The 20,311-nt window shown below is 43.5% G+C and overlaps 1 protein-coding gene across 2 annotated transcripts in view; it reads left to right on the forward strand.

Moving 5' to 3' along the window:
* Positions 1–12,990, forward strand: part of LOC137355604 (E3 ubiquitin-protein ligase MARCHF1-like) — a 217,708-nt gene extending 204,718 nt beyond the window's left edge. For both annotated transcript variants that reach the window (XM_068020961.1, XM_068021042.1), the window contains exons 5-6: positions 4,284–4,431; positions 9,713–12,990. In XM_068020961.1, coding sequence (XP_067877062.1) covers positions 4,284–4,431; positions 9,713–10,020 — 456 coding nt within the window. In that variant the 3' untranslated portion in view covers positions 10,021–12,990. The remainder of the gene's footprint in view (positions 1–4,283; positions 4,432–9,712) is intronic.
* The last annotated feature ends 7,321 nt before the right edge of the window (positions 12,991–20,311 follow it).

The following is a 20,311-nucleotide window of genomic DNA, read 5'->3' on the forward strand; positions in this document are numbered from 1 at the left end:
TTGAACAATTTTAGATCATAACCTCTGCCCCCATTTTTCTTCCTTTTCTCATTTTTCTTTGCTGATTTGCTTCCCCCCCCGCCCAACTTTTTTTCTTTCTTAATCCCTTTACTTTGTGTTCGGACGGCGGCTATGCTCCCATCCACACCTCATCCAGACACATCTTTTGTTTCTTTACTTGGCTTTGAACCATGAAACCTTTTATTATTTAATCTCTCTGCCCTTCACCCTATCACAGACCTTCCGTTTTGTTGTTCTTCCCCTGCCCTCTTCACTTTTCTAACCTTTACCAGTTCTGATGAAAGGTCATTGACCTGAGACCTTAACTCTGCTTTCCACTTTAATTTATACTTCCTTCTCAGTCCTGGTGCTGTTAATTTCACAATCCTTCAATCTGATTGGTTAAGATGATGCACAGTTGCTTGCCCTGTTCATTCAGGCCCCAGGTGCTGTTTCCCTTGCTGCAACTTTATTGGCTTGCATTTTCAGCAACCTTTACAACCATTGCATTTATGTAATCCTGTAGAACAAAGAAAGAACAAAGAACAGTACAGCACAGGAATAGGCCATTCGGCCCTCCAAGCCTGCGCCGATCTTGATGCCTGCCGAAACGAACACCTTGTGCACTTCCGGGGCCCATATCCCTCTATTCCCGTCCTATTCATATATTTGTCAAGATGTCTCTTAAACGTCGCTATCGTATCTGCTTCCACCACCTCCCCTGGCAGCAAGTTCCAGGCACTCACCACCCTCTGTGTAAAAAACTTGCCTCGCACATCCCCTCTAAACTTTGCCCCTCGCACCTTAAACCTATGTCCCCTAGTAACTGACTCTTCCACCCTGGGGAAAAGCTTCTGACTATCCACTCTGTCCATGCCGCTCATAACTTTGTAAACCTCTATCATGTCGCCCCTCCACCTCCGTCGTTCCAGTGAAAACAATCCGAGTTTTTCCAACCTCTCCTCAGAGCTAATGCCCTCCAGACCAGGCAACATCCTTGTAAACTCCTCTGTACCCTCTCCAAAGCCTCCACGTCCTTCTGGTAGTGTGGCGACCAGAATTGCACGCAATATTCTAAGTGTGGCCTAACTAAGGTTCTGTACAGCTACAACATGACTTGCCAATTTTTATACTCTATGCCCCGACCGATGAAGGCAAACATGCCGTGTGCCTTCTTGACTACCTTATCCACCTGCGTTGCCACTTTCAGTGACCTGTGGACCTGTACGCCCAGATCTCTCTGCCTGTTAATACTCCTAAGGGTTCTGCCATTTACTGTATACCTCCCACCTGCATTAGACCTTCCAAAATGCATCACCTCACATTTGTCCGGATTAAACTCCATCTGCCATTTCTCCGTCCAAGTCTCCAACCGATCTATATCCTGCTGTATCCTCTGACAATCCTCATCATTATCCACAACTCCACCAACCTTTGTGTCGTCCGCAAACTTACTACAAACAGCAAAGGTCCCAGCACTGATCCCTGCGGAACACCACTAGTCACATCCCTCCATTCAGAAAAACACCCATCCACTGTTACCTTCTGTCTTCTGTGACTGAGCCAGTTCTGTATCCATCTTGCCAGCTCACCTCTGATCCTGTGTGACTTCACCTTTTGCACCAGTCTGCCATGCGTGACCTTGTCAAAGGCTTTACTAAAGTCCATATAGACAACATCCACCGCTATAGATGCTGTCCTGTACATTACTGGTCTATATAGTTAACATCTGCAAAATGAAAATAAAAAGAGACTTGCATTTATATACCACTTTTCACAACCACCAGACCTCTCCAAATGCTTTACATTTGAAGTGTAGTCACTGTTATAACATAGGAAACACAGCAACCAGTTTGCACACAGCAAGATCCCACAAACAGCAATGTGATAATGACCAAATAATCTGTTTTTGTGATGTTGATTGAGGGATAAATACACCAGGGATAATTCCCCTGCTCTTCTTCGAAATAGTGCCATGGGATCTTTCACATCCACCTGAGCAGGCACATCAGGCCTCAGCTTAATGTTGCATTTGAATGATGGTACCTTCGACAGTGCCGCACTCCCTCAGTACTGTACTGGAGTGTCAGCATAGATTTTTGTGCTCAAGTCCTGGGATAGGACTTGAACCCGGAAAATGCATACATAAATTACATAGCTAAGCTTTACAGACTTAATACAGACAGACATGTGGCCACGCAAAAAATTAAAAACCTAACTGTGCAAGGAGAGGTCTATCTAATGGTAGACACTGTTTGATGCCCTATTACAGGAATTTATGGCCCATTGTGTTTACCAGCATTATCAAACGGTGCAAAGAAAAATACACTGCCTGGTATTCAGAGATGCACAATTTACCACAGAGGTTGCTAGGTTCACTAGGGGTTCAATTTTGTTGAGCTCCTGACATCAGGCTCCGTGGAGGGGCTGGGCAGAAGATCCCAGTGGCAGCGGCCCGCCACAGAGCATGATGCCAAGATTGCTGGGCCCAATCTTCCTGGTGGCAGTGAGGCTCCTACCAACCCCCCCACCCCTGCTTGACCACCCCCCAAGCTGCTCGGCAACAGAACCCGACTTTAAATATTTAAATAAATTCTATGCATGTGAAGTGATTCATTTTGGAAGGTCGAATTTGAATGCAGAATACAGGCTTAAAGACAGGATTCTTGGTAGTGTGGAGGAACAGAGGGATCTTGGGGTCCATGTCCATAGATCGCTCAAAGTTGCCACCCAAGTTGATAGGGTTGTTAAGAAAGTGTATGGTGTGTTGGCTTTCATTAACAGGGGGATTGAGTTTAAGAGCCGCGAGGTTATGCTGCAGCTCTATAAAGCCCTGGTTAGACCACACTTGGAATATTGTGTTCGGTTCTGGTCGCCTCATTATAGGAAGAATGTGGAAGCTTTAGAGAGGGTGCAGAGGAGATTTACCAGGATGCTGCCTGGACTGGAGGGCATGTCCTACGAAGAAAGATTGAGGGAGCTAGGGCTTTTCTCATTGGAGCGAAGAAGGATGAGAGGTGACTTGATAGAGGGGTACAAGATGATGAGAGGCATAGATAGAGTGGATAGCCAGAGACTTTTTCCCAGGGCAGAAAGGGCTATCACCAGGGGGCATAATTTAAGGTGATTGGAGGAAGGTTTTGGGGAGATGTCAGAGGTAGGTTCTTTACACAGAGAGTGGTGGGTGCGTGGAATGCACTGCCAGCGGTGGTAGTAGAAGCAGATACATTAGGGACATTTAAGCGACTCTTGGATAGGTACATGGATGGTAGTAGTATGAAGGGTATATAGGTAGTTTGATCCTAGAGTAGGTTAAAGGTTCGGCGCTGTACTGTTCTATGTTCTATACACTTAAATCCGATTCTCCGCGATCTTACCTTCGGTTCCGGATCTTTAGTGTGACGGGCAGCACTCACAGGCCTTCACTTTCCCATCCAGGGAAAGCTGGCGCCACCAAGGTGGGGAATGGGTGATCAGAGCATTTTTAGTTTAATGGGGTGAGAGAGACGGGGTCAAATCTGCATTTTTAATGTGGGGGAGGGGGGAAGGGGTGACATCTGCACTTTGTGCACTTGGTGGGGGAGAGGGGTCAATTCTGCAATTTCAATGTATTGGGGGGCGGTGGAATGGGACAAACATTTATTTTTAATGAAGTGGGGGCAGGGGGGCAACTCTGCATTCTCTGAGCAGGGCTGGCAGTCCTTTAAAAATGGCGCCAGCAGCTGCACAGAAACAGCTGACGTCATTCACGGTGTCACCGAGGCTGCCCCCCCCCCCCACTATGTGATTGGGGGGGCCAAGTGGGGCCACCCTGCATATTTAATTGAGCCACCGCACTCAAGATTGCGGTGGCACATGGGCCGCCATTTTGTTTTGCCCTAGGAGTGGAAATCATGTCTGACTTTTTTTTTCCCTTTCCAGCCCAGAAACAAGAGTAGAAATTATTATTGGCAATATTAGTCAACAAATGCTTAACACATTCATCCTTTGTCCACTGTTTCAGCAAATACATTAGCATATTTTAAATAAACTGGTGACAAATTGTGTTAAAATTGTAGCTTTTAATTTATTAATTAACATGATCGTTCGTCACAAAAAGCTGGCATGATCTCCTGCCATACATTGACTTCTTGTCTGCTCTTTCCAGTGAAACTGTTTATTTCAAATTGTTCTAGTACAGTCATCCCACCGAGCAATCACTTTTGACACATAGCATTACATAGTTGGAAAGTTACCCTTAACCACAAGAATAATTCTCTCTCTCTCTCTCGTGCTTCTTCCAGTGGGAAAAGTTGCAGATGTCAACAAGTGAGAGGAGGAAGATTGTCTGCTCTGTCACCTTCCACATTGTTGCAATCACATGTGTTGTATGGTCTTTGTATGTCCTGATAGACCGAACAGCAGAGGAGATCAAACAGGGTAATGACAATGGTAAGAATAAGAAATGTAGGGTTGCTTGTTCAAGTTTGCGATGGTACTGGGAAGTCTCACCTGCCAGTGGTGCATATCAGGAAAACATAGGCCCAGGAAATCAGGATGATCTATATGTGTGATTGAACTCTGAAAATTACCCTTTTAGTTATCATGTTCTGCAACTGTGTATGACATCTTCACATCAGTCTTGTTTAATAAAATACAGATCATTTATATTGCACTTGAAACAAAGTGATTCCAAGTGAATGCATTGTGCAATTCAGCAGAGCCAGATAAATCCACGAGCCTATGGGATTGTTCAGGGGCTCCAACCAAATAAAGACCTTGTGCAAAGATGGGGCCCCGGTGTTTTAATGGATCAGGGAGAGGGGGTTGTGCGAGAGGTGCAGCAAGTTCCCAAATGTTATTGGTGCCCAGGACCTCAACTTGTAATAAAAGCAAAATACTGCAGATGCTGGAAATCTGAAATAAAAACAAAAAGTGCTGGAAATACTCAGCAGGTCTGGCAGCATCTGCGGAGAGAGAAACAACGTTAACATTTCAGGTCTGTAACCTTTCATCAGAACTGGCAAAGGTTAGAAAAGAAAAGCAAGTGAAGGCGAGGGGGGCTGGGGGAAGAGAACAAAGGGGAAGGTGTGTGATAGGGCAGAGGACTGGAGAGATTAAATAACAAAGCTGTCCTGGAACAAAGGCAAAGCATGTGTTAATGCTTGTGAAAAACAAAGCATTAATCCAGAGAGAGTGTTAATAGCAGCATAATGAGCAGCTCTGTCTACATGAAAAACAGGCACATGGTTAAAAAATAAAATATTTTTTTAAAAAAGGCCAGTCATGCTCTGAAGTTATTGAACTCAATGTTCAGTCCGCAAGGCTGTAGAGTGCCTAATCAAAAGATCAGGTACTGCTCCTTAAACTTGCATTGATGTTCACTGGAACACTGGAGCAGGCCAAAGACAGAAATGTGGACATGAGAGCAGGGCGTTGTATTGAAACGGCAAGTAACTGGAAGCTCGGGGTCATGCTTTCGGACTGAGCCGAGGTGTTCCGCAAAACGGTCACCCGATCTGTGTTTGGTCTCCCCAACATAGAGGAGACCGCATTGTGAGCAGTGAATACAGTATACTAGATTGAAAGTAGTACAAGTAAATCGCTGCTTCACCTGGGAGGAGTGTTTGGGGCCTTGGATACTGAGGAGAGAGAAGGCAAAAAGGCAGGTGTTACACCTCCTGTGATTGCATGGGAAGGTGCCGTGGGAAGGGGACGAGGTGGTGGGGGTAATGGAGGAGTGGACCAGGGTGTCGTGGAGGGAACAATCCCTTCGGAATGCTGACAGGGGAAGGGAGGGGAAGATGCCTTTAGTGGTGGCATCATGCTGGAGGTGGTGGAAATGGCAGAGGATGATCCTCCGGATGTGGAGGCTGGTGGGGTGGAAAGTGAGGACAAGGGGAACCCTATCGCGGTTCTGGGAGAGAGGGGAAGGCATGAGGGCAGAAGTGTGGGAAATGGGCCGGACACGGTCGAGGGACCTGTCACCCACAGGGGGGGGGAATAATCAGTTGAGGAAAAAGGAGGTCATATCAGAAGCGCTGTTGTGGAAGGTAGCATCATCAGAGCAGATGCGTCGCAGCTGGAGAAACTGGAAGAATGGAATGGAGTCCTTACAGGAGGCAGGGTGTGAAGAAGTGTAGTCGAGGTAGCTGTGGGAGTTGGTGGACTTATAATAAATATTAGTGGACAGTCTGTCCCCAGAGATGGAGACAGAGAAGTCGTGGGAGGGAAGTGTCAGAGATGGACCATGTAAAGGTGAGAGAGGGATGGAAATTGGAAGCAAAGTTGATCAAGTTTTCCAGTTCCAGGCGGGAGCAGGAAATGGCACCGATACAGTCATCAATATACTGGAAAAAGAGTCGGGGGAGGGGGCCTGAGTAGGGCTGGAACAAGGAATGTTCAACATATCCCACAAAAATACAGGCATAACTACTACCCATGTGGGTACCCATAGCAACACATTTTACTTGAAGGCAGTGAGTGGAGTTGAAGGAGAAGTTGTTCAATGTGAGAGCAAGTTCAGCCAGGCGGAGGAGGGTGGTGATGGATGGGGACTGGTTGGGCCTCTGTTCAAGGAAGAAACTGACAGCCCTCGAATCGTCCTGGCGGGGGATGGAGGTGTAGAGAGATTGGACGTCCATAGCGAAAATGAAGTGGTTAGGGCCAGGAAACTGGAAATTGTCAAAATGATGTAGGGCATCAGAAGAGGCACGGATGTAGGTGGGAAAAGACTGGACCAGCGGAGAAAGGATAGAGTCAAGATAGGAAGAAATAAGTTCAGTGGGGCAGGAGCAGGCTGACACAATGGGTCTGCCAGGACAGTCCTGTTTGTGGATTTTGGGAAGGAGGTAGAAGCGGGCTGTCTGGGGTTGCAGGACTATGAGGTTAGAAGCTGTAGAGGGAAGATTTCCAGAGGAGATGAGGTCAGTGACAGTCCTGTGGACAGTAGCTTGATGTTCGGTGGTGGAGTCATGGTCCAGGGGGAGGTAGGAAGAAGTGTCTGAGAGTTGGCGCTGAGCCTCTGCAAGGTAGAGGTCGGTACGCCAGACAACAACAGCACCACCCTTGTCTGCAGGTTTGATCACAATGTCGGAATTAGACCTGAGAGAACGGAGTGCAGCAAGTTCAGAGGGAGACAGCTTAGAGTGAGTGAGGGGAGCAGAGGAATTGAGATGGCCGATGTCTCGCCGACAGTTCTCAATGAAAAGGTCAAGAGTGGGTAAGAGGCCAGAGGGAGTGGTCCAGGTGGAGGGAGAATGCTGGAGATGGGGAATGGGTTTGCTGGTCAGGGGGAGGACTCCTGGTCAAAGAAGTGAGCCCGGAGGTGAAGGCAACAGAAGAAGAGCTCAACGTCATACCAAGCGCGAAATTCATTGAGGTTTGGGCGTAAGGGGATAAAACTGAGTCCTTTGCTGAGTACAGATCATTCAGCATCAAAGAGGGTAAGGTCAGAGGGTATAGTGAATACATGGCACACCTCAATTTGTAATCCAGCTCTGCATTTCAAGCAGTGCTCAGTGCAGGTCTCCTTTAGCGCTATTAATTGAAGCACTGCTATTGTACTCTGTACACCAGAGGATTTTGCATTCCTAATGCCTGTTACTCACTCAGAGACCTCCATTTGCAAACAAAAATAAGTAAGTTATGTGTACCTTCTAAAACCAAAAATTTTTACAGAAAAATGGTCATTCCAATAGGACACAGATAATCGATTTTAAATTTTTGAGAAAATGCACCAGCAGAGAACAGTTTTTAATCATTCACAAATGACACTACTGTAGCATGCCCTCTCTAAGGATGAAGAAAGATTATAATTAAATTAAATGAACTTTTTGTTTTTCAATCATAAATTATATATTTTTTTACTTTTCAATAAGTGCTTTATTAACTAGAACAGCTCCAAACAGGCTGGCTGTAACAAGCCTGGAAAATCAATTTTTCCTTACTATAATATATTTCAGATTTCCAGCTTCTGCAGTATTTTGCTTCAATTTTTCCCTTTTTGATATCAGTGGAAAAGAGAATGGTATGGGGTTTTACAGCAAGTGGTGATTCACAAATGCCCATTTTCAACCCCCACCAAAAACTAAAATTACTCCTTTCCACTCTTACAATTGCACAGATGCAGCTTCAGATACATGGTGGCTGATTTTCAGAAATCAGTTCTAAATGTCCAAGAACTGGTGCAGTATCTGCCTGAATGGTAGGGAATAGTTTTGACTTTGGGTGATTGTGTCAGCCTATTTCCACAGTTATTCTTAGATCCAGATGCGAATTTGGGCAGGTATAGCGAGCACACAAGTGGCAAAAGATGAAAATTATGTGTGTGAAATTCAAAGGGATGGCAAAATTTCACAAAAAATTCCAAAACCCTTTTGAAAGGCTCAATACGCATCTAAAAGTTTTAACAATATTTGCCAAAGCTGAAGTGTAGCCCTCACCAACCTCGATCCTCCATTGGACCCACCCCCCTTGCATATCCACGGTGGGCAGCCAATTAACTGCGCGCTTTGGGGACGCCATTCCTTTAAGGGACGAGCTCCCGCCTTCAGAGCTGCTGGCCAATTGGAAGGCTGGCAGCTCTGCAGTATGGTGGCCACTGTCAGTACTGCAGGAGGCCCTGCAGAAAAGAAGACTGGAGAAGACCCCGAGAGAGGTAAGTGGAGTCAGGGTCACCAGGGCCATTCAGGCAGGCCCTGGTGATTGGTTGGTGGGGGTGGGGCAGGTTGTAAGTGAGGGCAGGGGATGGGCATCGCTGCTGGGGGGCCCTCCAGAGGCCATGGATTGCTCCCAAGGATGGGACCTCCGACCCCACAAAGAGACTGCCAGGCTTTACCTGGCGGCGTCTACTTGCAGCAGCGGGCCCCTCTGCCTTAAATAAAATTGAGGTGGAGGTGGGAAGAGGCCCTTAAGTGACCATTGGTCTGGGACAGGAAGGCCTTCCCAACCTTGGACAAAATGGCAGGGGGTCCAGGCAATGGCGGGAATGGTGCCCCCTACTAGTTGGTTTGGACCCCCCCCCCCTCCCCGCGCCCGCCTCTGTGCCTGCCTCCATGAGCAGAACAAAATCCTTCCCTGCTGTTCAGAGAAAGTGGTGCCCAATTTCATTCCTCACAGCAAACTCTGCCTAAATTCAATTTATGGTCCCTTTGTCTCCCTTTGTAAGGGGTATGATAATATCATTAATAAAGAAAAATGAATGTTAACTTGTATGCAGGAGTCCTGGCTGCTCCCCTGGCCCGGTCCCTTGTTCCCAGTAGGGCCCAATGGCACTCTTCAGAACAACATAACACCCCATCCTATTTGGTATACTAACCTCCAACTTAATGCCAGGTCTTTTCAAAGTCAGAGAAACAGGACTTCACACCATACAAAAGACGGGTCCCTAGGCCTATCTACTTTGCATCATTGACTGTTTTTAGGGAGGCTGAGGCGCCGTCCTAAATCTAGGCTATTGGTAACTGGACCTGGCACTTGTCATTTCGAGGTCCCAGCTGAATTTGCAGCCATTTAGTCACATTCCCCACTGGAATTACTGCAGTATTCCACTACTATTTCAGGGCCATGGTTATAACAAACAAGAACCAAGTACTACAGTTTTCTTTCAGAAGATAGCTTAGCAATATTTAAATTTGATATATGAAAAGAAAACTTTGAAGGGAAAAGACCACAAAAAATAAATATGATTGTGTTGACAATGGGTAAACATGGTGGCTTTTTATTTTCATAGGTGTTCTAGAATGGCCTTTTTGGACAAAATTGGTGGTGGTAGCCATCGGATTTACAGGAGGCCTTGTCTTCATGTATGTGCAGTGTAAAGTCTACTTTCAACTGTGGCGAAGGCTAAAAGCATATAACAGAGTCATCTTTGTACAGAACTGCCCAGCCATTGAAAAGAAGATTGATGCCAAGAACACTTCAAATAGTCAAAACTCTGGAAACAGAGACAGTATAGCTGTGCCACTGTCACAGACAGAAACAACCTTACAGAGGGCACCAGAGGTGCAGGTTGGCATCCCTGAAGTTGCACCAGTGTGATGTGTGTATCTGATGTTCATTTGAAGAACTGCACATATTCCTGGAAATCAGTTCCTTTCAGAAGTATACTACAAATTAGCAGGATTAATGATCGTGTAGTCCTTTTCGAAACCCGACAGGAAGTAAAGGCGTAACAGACATGATCAGCAGAAGAACATGTTGCCGTTTGTGGAAGTGAACTATTTAGTGGTGTATATCAGTGGTATCGGATATGGTACAGGTGATGCAGTTAGCATCACTAAGAATGTGTGCAATGTCATAATTAGGAATTTGTAGAGGAGAAGCACTTTTTAATTTTACAGCTTTTATGATAAAGTATTTTGCTATAGTTAGGGTCTATTTTGAAATGTTAATCTTTGGAAACCAGTCTTTCAACAGTGCAATAGTTGTGGTTTAACCCTCTAGGCTTATTACACCTAAGCAAAATAATTTTCTCTCATGAAATGTGTTGCACAGTGTATGTTAGTAAGGTGATAATGACTGCTAAGATTGACATTTGGTTGTTTTCTAACACACAGATATTCACCTTGGCATAAGGCTGTGTTGTGCTAAATGGCCAGTGATGTGAAGAATCCTTTAAGAAACACCCAGCTTCAAGTTATTATTGCAGTTAGATCATAGCTTTTTTTTCCATTTAATTGTTCAAACAGTAAATTCTGGTGAGGGTCTAGCAATATCGCCGATGAGGAATCTGGTGGCTGTACTCAAAATCAGTCAAAATCCTTTTAAGGAATCCTGTTACTTTTTTAAAATAATGTTGGGTGCATTATATTTCATTGATAATGGTTCCCTTAGAAACTTATGTGGACTCCAAGGGTTCATGTTTTATGCAAGATAGAATGTGGTTACATCTGTTATAGGGAGGCAGACTTTAATCAGCATGGTGTTTTGATGTTATGAGTCAGCTTGTCACCATGTTAGTATATCACTATGAGCAATGGAAGAGCCAAGAAATATTTCTTCCACCAGTAGGTGACTGCTGCATCTAAACAACCATGCTAGAGCACCACTGGGAAATAACCACTGTAGGGTTGCATCACCACACAGTTCTAAAAGGGGTACCACTATGCGGAATGCTCCAGAAGATTCAAATCATACAAAGAAACTGGTTAAATGTTGATAATTCACTGGCCTTGACAATAATAATCTTTAATAAAGTGGTGTTAGTAATTTACTCCTGTAAGTCACATTATCACTTTATGGACTTTTTTTATTCTTTCATGTGGGCATCGCTGGCAAGGCCAGCATTTGTTGCCCATCCCAAATAGCCCTTGATAACTAAGTGGCTTGCTAGGCCATTGCAGAGGGCAGTTAAAAGTCAACCACATTGCTGTGGGTCTGGAATCACATGTAGGCCAGACCAGGTAAGGACAGCAGATTTCCTTTCCTGAAGGACATTAGTGAATTGATGATAGTTTCATGGCACCATTACTGAGACTAGCTTTCAATTCCAGACTTTTATTAATTAAATTTATGAATTGATTGAATTTAAATCCCACCAGCCGCCATTATGGGATTTGAACCCATGTCCCCAGGGCATTAGCCTGGCCTCTAGATTGCTAGCTCAGTGACACTACCCTACGCCACCGTCTCCCCTCATTTTCACCTCAAACAATGCTCCAGACTAAGGGCCCTTTGCTTTATACCACAAGAGTATGTTATGTGGTCAGCAAACTGAACACTTCTTGACGCATTTACTTACAGGTCACAGGTCACCAAAGAGTCTTGTTGAGTTACCTCTGTCTGGTTTGTGTATTGTTACTATATTGTACTTGGTTTTGAGCAGCTGTAGAAAAGGGAGGTTTATGCATCATTGATTTGTCTGAGCTGTCTGGGGCTGGAAGGGACATCAACTGTTTTAAAAATGTGGAATCAAATGTTTTTGCACCTTTTAGCATGTGCTTTTAAAGTATAGGACCAGACTGTATTGCAAATCTGAAGAATGGATGGGTTCATGGTATTTAACAGAAATACAAAATGTTGGCTGCTACTTGTTGCAAAATTGCATATCAATGTTTTAAATTTCATAACACCTCTACTTAATCCCAAGTTTCGATATGCTGGTGGGAGAAAATATTTAGGTGCAGTAATTTAATGAATGCACATCCCGATCCAACAATATTACAAAAATATAACCCTGGAGGGTGTGTAGGTAGCTATGCCTTTTGCATTGATATGTAAGTGATAAATCATTCCAAAGACAGTTTTTCTCCCTCTCAGTGTAGTTTTTTCCATGATTCGTCTTAGATTTAGGCCACATGAGATTCCTGAGTGTTTGCACATCTCAATTTGTCATACTAGTTACACTGCAAAAGTTTCAGAATACTGTTATTCCCCTTTTTTACACCGACAGCTTAATTAGGCTCCTTAAGACAATTCAGATAAAGTTGTGTATTTTTAGCCAAAATACACAAGAGAAGATATAATAGAATGTGTGAAAATCTTATTTTTGATGTATTTTCCATCCATTTTGCTTATGGGAATTGGGATGATATCTCACCACCCCCTACCTATAACTTTAATGTTGCGAGTGGAGTTCTCTTCTCTTTAACTGCAATATTAAGTAAATAGCGTAGACTCCAGTATGGCTCAATGATGGAGGTTGCTCATTCCAATGGGATATTAAGCTGTTGGCTTTAGACAACAAGATAATGTGGCTGTGTTTCAAGGAGTTTTTGCTCGATGAGTCATCTGGCCATAATAATATTTAAGCACAGAGGACTTATAACATTATACAGATGGTGCACAACTATTAAGATTGTCAGATCTTTAAATATATTTACTGATTTTTTTTTTTGAACAATATATGAGAAGATTGGTTTTTCATTGGAGCTCAATTTTACTCATTACACAACTTCATTCAGATATTGCATAGACTAACATTGAGAACAACATTTGCCCATTCTATTTCTGTATTTTATAGCCTAAATCGGCTTTCTGTGTAGCTTTTATTTTGTCCAATTCTTTAGAAAAAATGAGTATTATGTCTTTGTGCAGTAATTGTGTATTTAAGTTAGAAAATCAATGAAATCTAATGAAATTATTTAAATATCATGTTTGTGCAATATATTTCTAAAATAAAAGAAAAAATCAATGCCTGTGTGATTATTATTGATACAAAATTGGGAAAAAATTAGATTTTTTTAGGCCATGTTATCAATGATTTACATCTTCACAGTTTAAATTCAACTGAATTAAACAGGATCCTCTTTATTTTGTTCATTGTCATGGGAAAAAAACCTCAAATATGGGGTGTTTCTTTTCTTCCACCAAAATGGCATGGCAATGTACAGGAAAGCGTGGATTACAAAGGGGAGGAATTTATGCTTCAGTTGTATGGAGCCTCGGTCAGATTCCATCTTGTTCAGTTTTGGGCATCGCACCTCAGAAACGATATATTGGCCTTTGAGGGGTATGCAGATGAGATTCACCAGAGTGACACAGGGAGTTCAGAGGGTTAATTTATGAGAATAGGTTCCATAAACTTGGCTTGTATTCCCTTGAGCATAGAAGATGGAGGGATGGTCTAATTGAGGTGATTAAATTGCTAAACATCTTTAACAACTACAATACGGTAGGTAGAGAAATTTTTCCTTGATGGACGAATCAAGAACAAGGGGGCAAATCTTACAATTAGAACTAGGCCATTTAGAAGGGAAATCAGGAAGCACTTTTACACACAAAGAATAGTAGAAATTCGGAATGTCCTCCCCCACTAGGCTATTGATGTCAATTGGAGCTCTCCATGACTGATATTGATAGATTTTTGTTGGGTAAGTATATCAAGAAAAATGGGGCTATGGTAGGTAAATGCCATTGAGGTACAGATCAGCCATGATCTAAATGAATGACAGAGCAGGCTTGAGGGGCTGAATGGCCTACTCCTGTTCGTATGTTTCCATGTGTCTGTGTATTAGATATTTAATTACTATCACTCTTTAATGCAACAAGCTACTTATAATTATGTTGAAATATCATCAGCATTGTTGCTATTGCCACATTTTAGAAGATGCAGAGCAGTTGGACAAGATATTTATGGAAGTTAAAAAAAAGTGTATTAACGCCAGCTGAATAAGTTAGTAAATTAATCAGGATAAATTAATGTTCAGCAGAATGAACAGCCAGATTAAAATGCTGTTATTTAGCCAGCAAAGAATACTGGTGATTGAGCACAGTATATATTTTTTTTAATTGAACTATTATTTAGTGATAAGAAATCTTTGGTTCTGCAAGTTTGCTGTGTAATCATTTGAAATTCTTCTCATTGATATTTTAGTTAAGCCATTTATTTCAAATTAGTTAATGTTAAAATAGCAGAGAAAATTTTCAGATAAATGCCTGTATATGTCAATTCTCCACACTGTAATTTAAGAGAACTGTTAGGTTGTCAAAAGTCTATGACTAGATTGTTCAGCATTAGCTTGTGTTAAGACATATTGTTATGCTAGACCCCCACCTGCCAAGAATGAGAGATATTAATTTCGCCACATGGATACTAAACTTCAAACTGTTGCTGAAGTGAAGAAAGGACTTGTTAAAAAAAAAATCACCAGACCCTTGGCTGGAAAAACATTTTTGCATACCAACAGCCAGTGCTTGGAAGGACAAAGGGGCTATTCCCTGCTCCAATTTAACCCACAATGGACTTTGAGCACCAGGTAAGAAGAGACATTCCAGGGTTGGCCAAGACCAGAGAATCCACAAGCAGACGTGGTCAGACCAGCTAGTCACATGACTAACCTGCTTGGCAACCTTTTTTTTTGAATTGTACAAACAGTTTGAACTCAGAGTATCTGTTTGTTCCTGGATCGAAAAGATCTCTCCTGGCTGGCTCGCCACAGCCTCTCCTGTCTGCTCTTTCTCAGGGAACTCCAAATCCACTGAAGACACATGAACTTCAAGAGAGAAAAGTTTTAAGAAGAATACTGGGCCCCAATGAAAACCAGGATCCATCTGCAATCAAGGACTCAACAGAGCTCTAAGATCCATAACAAAAACCCTCTTCAGAGATTGTCTCAAACTTTTCCACTTTATTTCTTCTACTCTTCTGTCTCTATTTGCATGTCTGTATCGCGTATGCATGCTAGCGTAGGAGTATTGTGTATCTGTGGGCATTAACCTAATTTAAGTTTAAGTTGAATAAATGTCAACCTCTTTAAACCTAAGAAAACCTGTTTGTGCTGGTTTCTTTGCCTTATAATTGGAAAGCAGTGAACAAGGATTCACCAAGGGGGTACTAAAAACAGTGTGTTTAAAATTAAACCCTCTTATGGTAAGACCAGGTGAAGGCTGAGAGGGAACCCTAGACCCCTTTCTCACTTGGCTGCAACACATATTCATTGCTGTTCACACCACCAGTGTGCTACCACTGATAGTACTCCAACGGTTATTGTAACTGTTGCAATGCTACATTGTTCATATAGAATTAAACATCACTGTAATAAGATAGTACCAGTTGACTAAAATAATAATGGGACTATTAAACAGTAGATCTCATTTGAATAAGTCAAGTATCATCCTGCTTTTGTTCAGGTGCCATAAAGGCAGGGCTAAAGTGTGGCGCGTCGAAGAGGCTTAGCAGTTGGCAGGAAAAAAGACAGAAGCGCAAGGGGAGAGCCAACTGTGTAACAGCCCAACAACCAATTTTATCTGTAGCACCTGTGAAAGAGTCTGTCACTCCAGAATTGGCCTTTATAGCCACACCATGCGCTGCCTCACAATCCACTGACCACTTCCAGGTGCTTACCCATTGTCTCTCGAGACAAGGAGGCCAAAGAAAAGTTCTTCATACCTCCTGCTATGTTGTATTTATACATGCTTAGCCTTTTTGGTATAAATTTGCATCTCCACAAGTCACGGTACTATAGCGCTTTCTATGATGCAAACCTTAAGAATTTCAATTATTTTAAGCAATGTATCCATCTTTGAAAACATGCTGTTTTGATCGCTGAAATCACCAACAGCAAATTAACACATGGGGAACATCAGAATATGATATTATAATGGCCCAAATTTTGCAGTAGTAATGCCAACAAAACTGACAGCATTTGCCATCATTATTCCTCTGAAAATGACAGAAACCTCTGGAGTCTGCACATATGAAGTGAAATGCTTAAATCTAGAAGTTGCTGTCAGTAATTCTATGTTTCAACATCAGGTGTGCTGTTGAAGTCCCCAGGCTGCAAGAAATTAGATTTCACTAAACTGATGAAATCTTGCCCTGTTATGCCATTAGTCTTGCTGTAAAAACCCTTGAAAAAGTCACACATTGTTGAATGAGAGGTAACTGTTTTTAATGGTGTACTAAATTCATAATTACTGCTAAACCCCCTCACTGGCCCTGAAAGGTAAATTTATATTTGTTGAATTCAAATTTGTCCATTATGATGAGAAATTCCACATTTTGAAAATAATTTTTAATGAAGTTTTTGTGATATCTTGGTTTCTACCTTAATCACATGTGCATGCCCTAAACATTTATTTCACTATCTGTAAAAGTTAAAATTAAAAGTGAAGGGATTCAGTGTTTTTTACTTCCTGGATTGATGTCTTGGAGAATACTTCATTGTGATTGGCTGCTTACCCTGCTTGATGATATTGCAATTGGTGGACACCTGGAAATCCCCTTTTGACCTGGCACCAGATTCAAACAGATGTCAAGAAAGGGGAAATCCATGCCACAGAGATCGCTATATCTTTGAGGGCATCTTTCTTTGAGGTTAGTGGTGCATGCCATCACTGCACTGCTGAGCCTAATATTTTGGGAATAAATTAATGGGTCTTTATACCCTTTCATCCAAAATAGGCCCCTAGAACAAATGATAGATCCTAAAAGAGAATTTCTGGGAGCAATTTTAATTCAACACACCAAGAGGAAAACCCATGGGATTGAATGGAACACCAGTATTGCACCTTGTCCACTGACTTCAATGGAGAGTAAAATTGGGATACGTTGAAAACCCGCATTGCACCCAATCCTGTCAGCTTCCCGATGTTTGGGTCAGATTAAAATTAATCTGCATGTAAAACCAACATTGCACCCAATCCTGTCAGCTTCCCGATGGACAGGTCAAGTTAAAATTACCCCCAAGTCTATATATTTGACTGCAATTTCATTTCTTAAGGATATACATTAATTATCATTACAACAGCAACAACTTGTATTTATATGGCACTTTTAAAGTAATCAACTTGTCAAGGCACTTCAGAGGAGCATTATAAAACAAAATTTGACACTGATCCATATAAGGCATGATTACAGCAGATGGTCAAAAGCTTTGTTAAGGAGGTAGATTTTACGAACAATCCTAAAAGAGGAAAGAGGTACAGAGATGGAGAGGTTTATAGAGGGAATTTCAGAGATGAAGGTCTAGGCAGTTAAAGTCATGGCCATCAATGGAGCAATCAAAATCAGGGATTCTCAAGGACCCATATATCTTGTAGGGTTCTGCAACTGGAACAGATTACAGAGATAGGGAGGGGTGAACCCATGGAGAGATTTGAAAACACAGGTGGGAATTTTAAAATAGAGGTATTGTTTAACCGGGAGCCAATTTAGGTCAGAAATTAAGGTAGGTGACAGGTGTACAGGACTTGGGGCTGAATTTTACCATTGTCGGACGGGAGCTGTCGACCGACTGAAAAGTCGGTGGCGAACCCACCTCCGCCTGGCCTGGGTATCTGGACCACATTTTAAGGTCCCCAGACCTTTAATTGGTCTGAGGCAGGACTTCCACCTCGTTGCGGCAGGAAATCCCACCTAATGGAGCTGCCGGCCAATCAACAGGCCAGCTGCTCTTAGTCCCAGCAGCGCCACCAGGAGCGGTGGCTACTACTGAGACTGCAACCCAGCATCAACAAAAAGATGAAGGACACCCTGGGAAAAGGTAAGTTTTGTGGCCTCACCGGGGGTGATCGGTTAGGCCCCGGCGAGGAGGCAAGGGTGGTCGATTGGGGGGGGGGGGGGGGGGGGGTGGGGGGGGAGGGGGCGTTTTGGGCGTTGGGAATGGTTAGGGCATCGGGGGCGGCCCTCCATTGGGCACAGGGTGCCTGATCATGAGGGCCCCACCCCAGGCCGTTAGAAAGCTGCCTGCTTTTGTCAGGTGGCTTTTCTCAGGCCTGGGCCGCCCGACCAGCCAAGGGTAAAATCCCCATTGCGGCAGGTGGAGGCCCTTGAGTGGCTGCTAATTGGCCACTTAAGGGCCTTGATTGGCCTGGGGCAGGCGGGCCGGTTTGCGCCACCCCATGTAAAATGGCGGCGGAGGTGGTAGCGGGTTGGGAAGGGCCCCCCCGAGCCTCCCACTCCATTTTACGCCCCCCACCGCCCCCCACCCCCACCACCAACCCACTCTTTGCAGGGGCGTAAAATTCCGGCCTTGGTGTAAGGACACAGGCAGCAGAGTTTTGGACCATGTGTGAAGTGTTTCCTTTAAGTTTAACTATTCTTGTTTTACAATAGTATCAAAGGACACATATACATCAGTAACATCCTCATCAAGGGTTCACCACAAGCTACGTTGCCTCCTGCCTTGACCCTACTTACACTAAACTGCTGACCACTCAACTTCCCTTTCTGGCTGTTAATAGGCCACTTAAGGGCCTCAACTGGCCTCTGGGCGGGAAGGTCATTGTCAGCCTATCCCGCCCCTGGGATGATCGCTTGGCAACAGGGAGGCGACAGGGCCTCCGCCCCCTACCACCCATCGTGATACTCCATGCTCCCGCCTCCAACCCAGCCTCAAGAGGGCTACATAAAATCCCGGCCAAGTTTATAGGGAACTGTTTAATTTAATCTGCCTATGCCTTAAACGAAATCAAGTAATTAGTTCAAGAAGCTAAAAAAACACCAGGTTTATTAAATACAAACATTTTAATTAATTAAATATATATTTTCTGGCCCAGTTCACGGATTAATCTTAAGTTTATTTCTGGTAAGTTTAGATAGTAATCTAATAAATAGAGTCTCATCATCTGAAGGAGGTCGAGCTTCAAGTTTCGGAGCTTGAACAGCAGCTTGCATCACTGCAGTGCATCCGCACAGCTGAGAGCTACGTGGATAGCATGTTTCAGGAGTGTACAGGCAGAGATTGGGTGACCACCAGACTGAAAAGATGGACCAGGCAGGTAGTGTAGGAGTCCAGAGTGCATCTCCCTCTCTAGCCAGTATTTCTGGTGAGGGTGATGGTTCTTCTAGGGAGTACAACCAGAGCGAAGTCCATGGCACCATGGGTGGCTCAGCTGTACAGGGTGGTGGTAGCAAGATGGTTAGAAAAGCAATAGTGATAGGGGATTCAATAGTTAGGGGAACGTGCAGGTGTTTTTGCATCTGCAGACATGACTCCAGAATGATATGTTGCCTTCCTGGTACCAGGATCAAGGATGTCACTGAGAGATTGCAGAACACTGTGAGGAGTGAACAGCCACAGGTCATAGTCTATATTGGTAGCAATGATATAAGTAGAAAGAGAGACGAGGTTGTGCAGGCACATTTTAGGGGGCGAGGAAAGAAATTAAAAAGATAGGAATTCAAAGGTAGTAATTTCTTGATTACTCCGAGTGCCACGCTCTACTGAGTACAGAAATAGGAAGATAGTGCAGATGAATGCGTGGCTAGAGAGATGGTACAGGAGGAAGGGTTTTAGTTTCCTGGGGCATTGGGACCAGTTCTAGGGGAGATGGGAACTGTACAAGCCAAATGGGTTGCATCTCAACAGGGCTGGGACCTATATTGTGGCAGGGAGGTTTGCTAGTGCTGTTGGGGAGGGTTTTAACTAGCTTGGCATAGATTCAGAAGAGAGAGAAGCAAAGCTGGAAATGGAAGGCAGAAAATTAGTAAATGAGTATGGAAGGCAGAGAAAACAAAGGCTAGAAAATAAGCAACAAAGGAGTTGTTCAGTGATTAGTGATATACTATTGATATATATGTGATATATAGTAGTTTATACTTCAATGCAAGGAGTCTCATGAACAAGACAGATGAGCTGAGGGCACAGATAGACATTTGAAAGTCTGATATCATAGCCATTATGAAACATGACTTAAAGAAGAGTAGGAAAATCCATTTTCCTGGTTACAAATGCAGCCATGTGTATTGAACTGAAGAACAGAAAAGGGGCAATCACACTACTGGGATTGCACGATAGACCTCCCCGCATCCCCCACCCCAAAAAGAGTCAGAGGGAAATAGAAGAGCAAATATGTGGACAAATTGCTGAGAATTGCAAAAACAATGTGGCCGTAATAGTAGAGGATTGCAACTACCCGAATATTAACTCGAATAAAATCAGCGTAA

Source organism: Heterodontus francisci, chromosome 1 (genome assembly GCF_036365525.1).
Source record: "Heterodontus francisci isolate sHetFra1 chromosome 1, sHetFra1.hap1, whole genome shotgun sequence".
Lineage (NCBI taxonomy): Eukaryota > Metazoa > Chordata > Chondrichthyes > Heterodontiformes > Heterodontidae > Heterodontus > Heterodontus francisci.